We start from the raw sequence: 9891 nt of genomic DNA on the forward strand, positions 1-9891 counted from the left end.
CTGCTTGGTCAGGGGGCCACCGCCAATGTCTACCGAGGAAGGCACAAGGTGAGGATCTACCACACAGACTTGACTATTTCTACGTTTTGGGGATTTGAGCTGGTGCTGTTATCTCAGCAATGTGCAGTGATTAGAGATGTCAATGTCATTGAGGTGGAGCAGATGTGTGTGTTGCTCAAAGACACCTGTGGTTTGAGTCGTGGACAATGGTGGATCAAACCCGGTACCTTTTTTGGTCTGTAGAAACCCGTTCGAAGAACATTTCACTGGACTGTATCATGGTCTTGTGAAGCTTATTTGGTAGTGCGCTGGCATTAACACTGCTAGGATTAAGGGGATCCAGCGATTCTCAGCAATTGTTTTATTCCCTTAGTTGTTAGAAGCTTGCGATCGAAGTGTCAACAAAAGGCCCAATAGTAACTTCTATATTCTAATTTAAGATGTATATGTAACATATATGTTCAATACTTGGCCTGCAATGAGACATTTGATAAAGTCTTGAGTTGACCATGACCCTTTAATATTACCCAGAAATCACTTTTTGACCTTTTGACCACAAACAAAGTCAGAATCAAACCAGGCGGCATCGTGCTTTCATTGTGAAAGCCACGCATTGTTATACACGCTCCGTTCCCATTGGCCGGTAGAAAACGGGGGACCTGTATGCCGTGAAGGTGTTCAACAACCTCAGCTTCCTGCGGCCGCTGGACGTCCAGATGAGGGAGTTCGAGGTCCTGAAGAAGCTCAACCACAAGAACATCGTCAAGCTGTTCGCCGTTGAAGAAGAGGTGTGTGTGAGTTGGTCAGAACACTTTGTTGTCGTGTGTGTCTGTGTCTGTTTTCACCCAACACACATTAGTAAAGGAACCTACAAACATGATGAAAGCACCTGCACGACTATATTTCACTGAGCACGTTCAGGAGAATACCAGCACTGCCTTGTTTTATGAGATGGTTAATCTTTAGACTTTATCCTATATGCTCTATATGCGTCATAGTGGACTGTTATCTTCTAGGGTTTTCCCGAGCCGCCTCATAGGGACACGGGTATCAGGATTATCGTACAAACTCATAAACCATCTGTGTCCCGAAAATGAAGGTCATATTCCACTTCTACCTTCATCATGTTTTATCCTGTATCAAACCCTAATATATACCACCCCTCTCTCTCGCCCTGCCTCTCTCTCTCTCGCCTTATCTGTCCCTCTCTCTCTCTCCCTACCTTTTGTCCTACCTCTCTCTCTCTCTCTCTCTCGCCTTCTCTCTCTCTCTCTCTCTCTCTCTCTCTCTCTCTCTCTCTCTCTCTCTCTCTCTCTCTCTCTCTCTCTCTCTCTCTCTCTCTCTCTCTCTACCTCTCTCTCACCCTACCTTTTGCCCTACCTCTCTCTCTCTCTTGCTCTTGCTCTCCCCCCCCCCCCCCCCCCCCCCTACTGGTTCTCCCCCCTCTCCCCCTCCAGACCAACACGCGTCACAAGGTGCTGGTGATGGAGTACTGTCCGTGCGGCAGCCTGTACACGGTCCTGGAGGAGTCGTCCAACGCCTACGGCCTGCCCGAGGACGAGTTCCTCATCGTGCTGCAGGACGTCGGTGAGGAGCAGGCCCCATGCTAGGATCAATACACTAGCACGAGTATAAATAGACTAGCACTAGTATAAATACACTAGTACTAGTATAAATACTCAGGGTTTGAAACTGGACAGTCACACGGATTGGATCACAGATGGAGGCTTCTGATTCTGTTTCTGAGGCTTACGTGTTAGACATTGACCCCCACTGTGATTCATCCTTTTGAAACCAAACAAGTTTACTCTGTTACCCTGAGCCCTGACTGTACACAACATATCGTCTCACGATAACACCCCTCCAACCATACATAGCGTTGTAAACGTTTGGAGCGGGAGTTTAGTTCATTCACAAATACACACGTTACACTTTACTTCCTTAGGATCAATGTTTACTTCAAGGGCAGCAGAACCTCTGTCTTTTGATATGTTTCTGGAAAACACCCCCTAGCCGCTAGGCTATCCCGCCGCTACACACGCGGCTTCGCGGGTTCGCCGTATTAAACTGTGCGCTCCGCCGCCCGTGCTCCTCCTAACGACGGTGTCGTTGGCGTTGCAGTGGCGGGGATGAACCACCTGAGGGAGTACGGCATCGTGCACCGCGACATCAAGCCGGGGAACATCATGCGCGTGATCGGCGAGGACGGCCACTCCGTCTACAAGCTCACCGACTTCGGAGCCGCGCGCGAGCTGGAGGACGACGAGCAGTTTGTCTCGCTGTACGGCACCGAGGAGTACCTGGTGAGGCTGCGTGAGCTAGCTAGGTAGCCAGCTATCATGCTAACATGCTAGCTGTCATGCTAGCTATCATGCTCTCATGCTAACGTGCTAGCTATCGTGCAATGCCAATGTGGAGTCGTGGTGCGTCCTGCAGAGGGATTGCACGATAGTCATTCTGGCATTCTAAACTCAATATGGTGAGGAACAAACAAAGTGATGGGAGGAAAAATTGCAAATAGCATAATTAATTCTAACGATGAATAAGCTTACACATCAACTTGGATGTGGTTATGTTTTGGCAAGGAGTGGTTGGGATTTAGATCATGGCAGTCTATAATTAGAATAATAATTCAAAATTAACATTAATAAATAAAAAAATTTATAATTGCATCAATTCCCCCCTCCCCCCCCCCCCCCCCCCCCTCCCGTGTGTGTGTGCAGCACCCAGACATGTACGAGCGGGCGGTGCTGCGGAAGGACCACCAGAAGAAGTACGGCGCCACGGTGGACCTGTGGAGCATCGGGGTCACCTTCTTCCACGCCGCCACCGGCAGCCTGCCCTTCAGGCCCTTTGAGGGCCCGCGCCGCAACAAGGAAGTCATGTGAGGGGCCCCCACCACGACCACCACTGACCTTTGATAACATTCAATACGTACAAAAATACTGCGGATCAGAAAGCTTCATTCAAAGAGAGATTGATTGATTTATTTTGGATACATTATTGAGCTGGACGGAGTTAGGCTTCTTGCTAATGGATGCCTACTTTTAGACTACGGGGCGGAATGTTGCTCAGGAGGTAGAGCGGGTTGACTGGTAGCCGGAAGGTTGCTAGTTCGATCCCCGGCACATCCTAGCTGAGGTGTCGAGGTGTTCCTGAGCGAGACGCCGCCTCACCCTGACTGCTCCCGACGAGCTGGCTGTCGCCCTGCGTGGCTGACTCCGCCGTCGGTGTGTGAATGTGTGCATGAATGGGTGAACGTGAGGCAGTATTGTCAAGCGCTTTGAGCGGCCACTGGTTAGAAAAGCGCGGTATAAATGCCGTCCATTTATTTGTCATTTACTACGGATAATCAGGGTTCATAGCCACCCGTGACTACTGTGCCCATATACTTAGTGACCGAGGACAAATGCATGAGCAGATAATTATGGTGCTGGTGGGAAGGTGGCAATTTTGCACGTCCGTTCCTGATCCATGGATAGGATCTTACGGTGTGTGTGTGTGTGTGTGTGTGTGTGTGTGTGTGTGTGTGTGTGTGTGTGTGTGTGTGTGTGTGTGTGTGTGTGTGTCCTCCTAGGTATAAGATCATCACAGAGAAGCCGTCTGGGACCATCTCTGGCCAGCAGAAGTTTGAGAACGGGAACATCGAGTGGAGCACGGAGATGCCCGTGTCCTGCAGCCTGGCCAAGTCAGTCGCCGCTCCCATTGGACGAGGATTTGATGTTTATTATAGAATAATAAACGTGTGTTGGCCTTGCTTTAAAGGTCCCATGGCATGCTATTTTATGGATGCTTTAATATAGGTATTGGTAGTGGGCCCCTAATACAGTACTTGAAGACGTTGAAGAAATTCAGCCTTGGTGCAGAGTTATAGCCACTACGAGCCAGTCCCACAATGAGCGCTCCACAAACGCGCCGTTTTTAGAGGCGGGTCAAGGTGGAGGGTGGGGGTGTGGCCCTGAGCAGCTTGCGGCCACGGCACCATGCGCTAGTGTTTACAGTGGAACGCTGAACACTCTGGGTGCTCCGGCGGGAGTCCTGGAGCTCTATATCTAAATAATATATTATATTTAGATATCTATATATTATCATGGTCAAAAGCTGTTTGCGCCTCCGGATTATATTATGAATCTCAAACGACTGCGTCGGGTTCTCAGACGCCTCTGGTTCTTCCACTTCCACGTCAATATTAAGTACAGACTGAACCGCGAAATGGAGGAGAAGGGGATTGTTGCCCGCGATTGTTGCCCGGGGTTGTCTGCGCCGGGTTGGTTGAGAAGGAACTGGGAACCGCGACATGGAGGAGAAAAGGATCGTTGCCCAGGAATGTCCGTCGGAGCCCCGCTGGCCGCTGGCCGCCCCCGGGGCTGCCCACCCAGCCCCACTGCCGCGGAAGCGGTCCGTCGGAGCCCCGCTGGCCGCCCCCGGGGCTGCCCGGCTCCGACGGACAATCCCGGGCAACAATCCTTTTCTCCTCCATGTCGCGGTTCCCAATTCCTTCTCAACCAACCCGACGCAGTCTAGTCTTTTCACCAAATGGGAGCTTTATGCAAGCTTGCTTTATTGTGTTGCGTGTTATGCACCATAACACCAACAGCAGAACGGTTATCCGAATAACAAAGAACACTTGCGTTACAGTGTGTGTATTCACACACACACATGTGGCGCTCGCACTGTCCCAGCTCATTGTCTCATTGGCGGGCCAATGAGGTTTTGAAAATCTGCCTCTTCCTGTGTTTTAGTGACATCACAAGTGTGCGTGTCCACCTAGATGTGTGACGGATGGATGAGCAACGTTTGCTTCAGTGGGTAGGCTGGTCTATAGACTGATCTATCCAGCACACATCTAGGTGGACACGCCCACTTGTGATGTCAGAAGAGGCAGATTTTCCATACGGCTTGTAACGGCTAATCACACTCACACCTGGTGGTATAATATAGTCACCTTTTGATATAACACGCCTCCAATCCCATTCTGTTCTAACACAGGCTTTCAAAGCGAATCAAAGCATTGTGGCATCACAGCACAGTCCCCTAACCCATAACCCATAACCCCTAACCCCCAACGTATACTACTCCGTATCCATAATCCGACTCCGTAACTACGGAGACCCCTGGAAGCATTTGCAGTTCTCCGTCGGGATGTCGGATACGCAATGCAATTCGCCGCCCGATCGCTCTTATATGCTGACTACTAACCATGTAAATAGTGTTGAAAATAAACTTCCAAAGCTTTTCAAATCTTATTTGGTGTTTTATTAGTCCTAAATGTGCAAAGTAAACAATGTACAAAGTAAACGAGGTGCAAAGTCAAACCGGGGGAAAGTGATTTCGGAAATGATTTTGTTAGTGGACCAATCACAGCCCCTTGCCGTCTCCGTCCGTCTCCGTTGCCTCGACGGATAGTTAAAAAATATTGGAGGCGCACGCGGAGCTACGGAGAGGGTCTCCGACAGGCTTTCCGTCGACGGAGAGGGCTCTCCGTATCTACCTACAGCACTTTACCGAGTAGTATAAATCCACCTTAACCCTCACCTCGCCGTGTGTCTCTCTCTGCCCCCCCCCCCCCAGGGGCCTCCAGAGCCTGCTCACCCCCGTGCTGGCCAACATCCTGGAGGCGGATCAGGAGAAGTGCTGGGGCTTCGACCAGTTCTTCGCCGAGACCAGCGACATCCTGCACCGCACCGTGGTCTACGTGTTCAGCCTGCAGCAGGCGGTGCTGCACCACGTCTACATCCACGAGTACAACACGTGAGCCCCGCCCGCCACACACACACACACACACACACACGCACACGCACACACCTCCACCCACCTCCACCCGATCGAATGTACAGTGTACAGCCGCGGGTACAACACGTGAGCCCCGCCCGCCCACACCCACCTCCACCCCATTTAATATGGAGTCTGCCCCCAACCCCACCACCCCTTATCCGACCCACCTCCACCCGATTTTAATATCAAATCTGCCTCCACCTCCACTCGATTTAATATTGAGTCTGCCTCCCCCCCTCCCTTATCTTACCCACCTCCACCCGATTTAATGCCTCCACCTCCCTACCCCTGTTCGTACCCACCACCAACCGATTTTATATCGAGTCTGACCCCACCCCACCACCCCTTATCTTACCCACCTCCACCCGATTTTAATATCAAATCTGCCTCCACCCCCAACTGATTTAATATGGAGTCTGCCTCCACCCAACCAACCACCTTCTTACCCACCTCCACCCCATTTAGATATGGAGTCTGCCTCCGACCCCCCCAGCGCTCCTCTTACCCACCTCCACCCGATTTATTATTAAATCTGCCTCCACCCCCACCGCCTGACTTCCTCCCCACCTCCAACCGATTTATATTTAGTCTGCCACCCCCCCCTCCCCCCCCCCCCCCCCCCCCCCCCCCATCTTACCCACATCAACCGATGTTAAGATTGAGTCTTCCAGTCTGCATCCACGAGTGCAGCACATGAGTTCCCTGTGTCAGATCATCCTCTGTCTACATTAGTGCATATGGGTTCCATAAAAACATCTGTATATTGATTCCCTCTGGCCTCCGTCTACACTCTACCCCTGCCTTTGGCCTCTGCCTTTGATTTGAGATTCTGAACACTTTACCCTCCTAACACTCCAGGCACTAGTCAAACGCCCCTTGCCACGAGGCTATCCATAATGCCCATGTCCCGTGGCCTAGCATTCGCTGATAATCTGTCTTTGTTATCCGAGCGCTTTAATAGCCCAATGAAAAACCAAAGCTTTGAGACTTTATTAATCAAATTGAAAACAAAATTTTAACTGGTATATAAAACGTATTTGATCATTTTAAACAAAATGATGAATAAAATGTTTAGACTTTTGAACTTAATGACTTGTGTGTCTGTCTCTGTGTCTGTGTGTCTGTCTGTCTGTGTGTCTCTGTCTGTCTCTGTCTCTGTCTCTGTCTGTGTGTCTGTCTGTGTCTCTGTCTGTCTGTCTGTGTGTCTCTGTGTCTGTCTCTGTGTCTGTCTGTGTCTCTGTCTGTCTCTGTCTGTCTGTCTGTGTCTCTGTCTGTCTCTGTCTGTCTCTGTCTCTGTGTCTGTGTGTGTCTCTCTGTCCGTGTGTGTCTCCACATCCCCCCCCCCCCCTGTCCCCCGGTGGCCCAGTGCCACTCTGTTCCAGGAGCTGCTGTCCCGCCGGACCAGCATCCCGCCGCACAACCAGGAGCTGCTGTACGAGGGCCGGCGCCTGGTGCTGGACCCCAACCGCACCGCCAAGAGCTTCCCGCGCACCACGCGCGACAACCCCATCATGCTGGTCAGCCGCGAGTCCGTGGCCACCGTCGGACTCATCTTCGAGGACCGTGAGTGGACAGGGATAAGGGCCCGGGATGAGGGCCCCGTAGTCCGCCTGGACAGGGATGGGGGCCCGGGGGTTGGGGCCGGGGAGTGGGAGAATTCCGGGGAGTGGGAGAATATTTTGCAAATTATTTTTAACGTGCTGCGCTTTTACTGTGACACCCACATTTCCCAACTGGGATTAATAAAGAACCTCTCGTCTGCGTGATATCGATAGAGGTGGGAATGATGCAGAATGGAATGTTCGGTGCATGTTATTATATTATATTATAGTGTGAGTGTGTGTGGGGGTGTTAGAGGGTTGGTGTTGAGTTTGGTTTCGTTCCCTCCCCAGCGAGTCCCCCTAAGGTCCAGCCCCGCTACGACCTGGACCTGGACGCCAGCTACGCCAAGGTAAACACCGACCAGAAACAGGAAACCCTGCTTTTTATAATTTATCGTCGTCACGCATTCCTGTTGTGTATGCGAATGCAATCAGAGTGACGTTTTGTCCCATTGTTTCAACTATTATTGGAATCCAGAATATGTCATCAACTCGTCACGTCTCAGTGATCATATTGAACCACTCCCGCTGAAACAATTCAAATAATGTCTGAACTTTCAGTTCAGAGATTATTTTAATTGTTGTTCAGAGAAACTGAAAGTTCAGAGATTGGGCGGCAGTAGCTCAGGAGGTAGAGCGGGTTGGCTGGTAACCACAAGGTTGCTGGTTCGATCCCCGGCTCCTCCTAGCTGAGTGTCGTGGTGTCCCGGAGCAAGACGCCTCACCCTGACTGCTCCTGACGAGCGGGCTGTCGCCCTGCGTGGTCGACTCGCCGTCGGTGTGTGAATGTGTGCATTAATGGGTGAATGTCAGTCAACACTGTAAAGCGCTTTGGATAAAAGCGCTATATAAATGAGGACCATATATGTGCACAGATTCAAGTGTGCGTGTGTGTGTGTCCAGACGTTTGCCGGCGACGTGGGCCACCTGTGGAAGACCTCAGAGTCCCTGCTCGTCTACCAGGAGCTGGTCCGCAAGGGGGTCCGTGGACTCATGTAAGACCCCCCCCCCCCCCCCCCCCCCGTCCGGTGCCTTGATGTGTCTATGGGCGTCCGACGACACACACAATAACATGTACACCTGTTGTTATGTTATGAATGTTGTTATGATGTGTCTATGGACGTCCGACGGCACAGACAATAACAATAGACAACAATAACAAATAACAATAACAAAACAGACAATAACAATAATAATATGTACACCTGTTGTTATGTTATGTGTGTATGGGCGTCCGACCAAACACATTATCCTGTACACCTGTTGTTATGTTATGAATGTTGTTGTCAGTGTGTATGGACGTCCAACCACACACAATAGCTGTGTTCGAAATCGTTCCCTATTCACTCACTCACTATTCTCTATATACTGTTTATGATATAGTGAACTAACCAACAAAGGGAACCAACAAACGAGAATTCGGACACTACGCTGAACATTTCTAAACGTCATTTGCGTCAGTAAATGCGCCCGCATTGCATTGTGGTATATGGGAGTAACATGTAGGGAACATCGAATGTTCACTCAAATTTTGGGTATTTTATAGTCCACTATATAGTGAATGAAATTAACCACTGAGAATTTGAACACCACTACAAAATGGCGAGCACCCTATATAGTGCACTATATCCGTGATAGGGAACGATTTCGAACACAGCTAGAGTCATGTACACTTATTAATTATTTTTTCCTCATAAACCTGGACAAGAGAGGGAAGTAGTGAGAGAGAGAAAGGGGAAGGGAGGAGGAGGAAGTGACAGAGACCTCACTTCTGTCCCCTCTCGTTCCCACACACACAGTGAGCTGATGAAGGAGGACTACAGCGAGATTGTGCACAAGAAGTCTGAGGTCATCCACCTGTGCAACTACTGCAGTCAGATCCTGGAGAGGACCGAGCAGATGTGAGTGTGCACGTACAAACACACACACACTTAACACACACTTTCACACACATGTGCACACTATCACATGGACACAATTAAGCATGAAAACACACTCTTTAAAACACTTTTTTGTGTGTGTGTGGGGACAGGTTCGAGGTGATGATGCAGACGTCGGAGTATGATGAGCTGTCTGACATGCACAAGAAGGTGTTGAGGGTGAGTCTCCCTTTCCCTCCTCCTTCTCCTCCCTCTTCTTACCTTAGATGGTCTTCTATTGGGCTTCTACATCAGAATGCATCATGGGAATCTTTTTTGGAGATACTCTACGCCATTTTGTAACGGCTGTAAAATCCTAAATCGACATGGATAATGAAAACTTTGTTTTTTTTACAGCTCTCACATGAGAAAGTCTTTGGCCATTTCAAACACAACCATGTCACCCCATGATGACGTATAACTTAAGGATTATTTACTAAACAACGACGAAGAGACACCATTAGTACCAATAACATTCCTATACTTCCAAAATGGAGGCGGTCATTGCGATGTCATAATTAATTGATAATAAAGTAAAGAGGTTCATATCATTTGTGATCATAAGATGAGGGTTCATGTCTCCATGACCTCTGTGT

General features: G+C 49.8%; 1 protein-coding gene across 1 annotated transcript; it reads left to right on the forward strand.

Moving 5' to 3' along the window:
• Positions 1 to 3: 3 nt before the first annotated feature.
• LOC311373339 (serine/threonine-protein kinase TBK1-like) lies at positions 4 to 9475 on the forward strand (the record flags this gene model as incomplete). The annotated part of the gene is made up of 12 exons (XM_084490111.1): positions 4 to 48; positions 648 to 788; positions 1458 to 1587; positions 2122 to 2303; positions 2724 to 2884; positions 3578 to 3688; positions 5572 to 5751; positions 7142 to 7338; positions 7668 to 7726; positions 8280 to 8371; positions 9176 to 9277; positions 9409 to 9475. Coding segments are annotated over 12 exons (1467 nt in total), but the record flags the coding sequence as incomplete, so codon positions are not given.
• Positions 9476 to 9891: the final 416 nt, after the last annotated feature.

This window comes from Micromesistius poutassou (genome assembly GCF_964030765.1).
Source record: "Micromesistius poutassou genome assembly, contig: SCAFFOLD_6457, whole genome shotgun sequence".
Classification (NCBI taxonomy): Eukaryota; Metazoa; Chordata; class Actinopteri; order Gadiformes; family Gadidae; genus Micromesistius; species Micromesistius poutassou.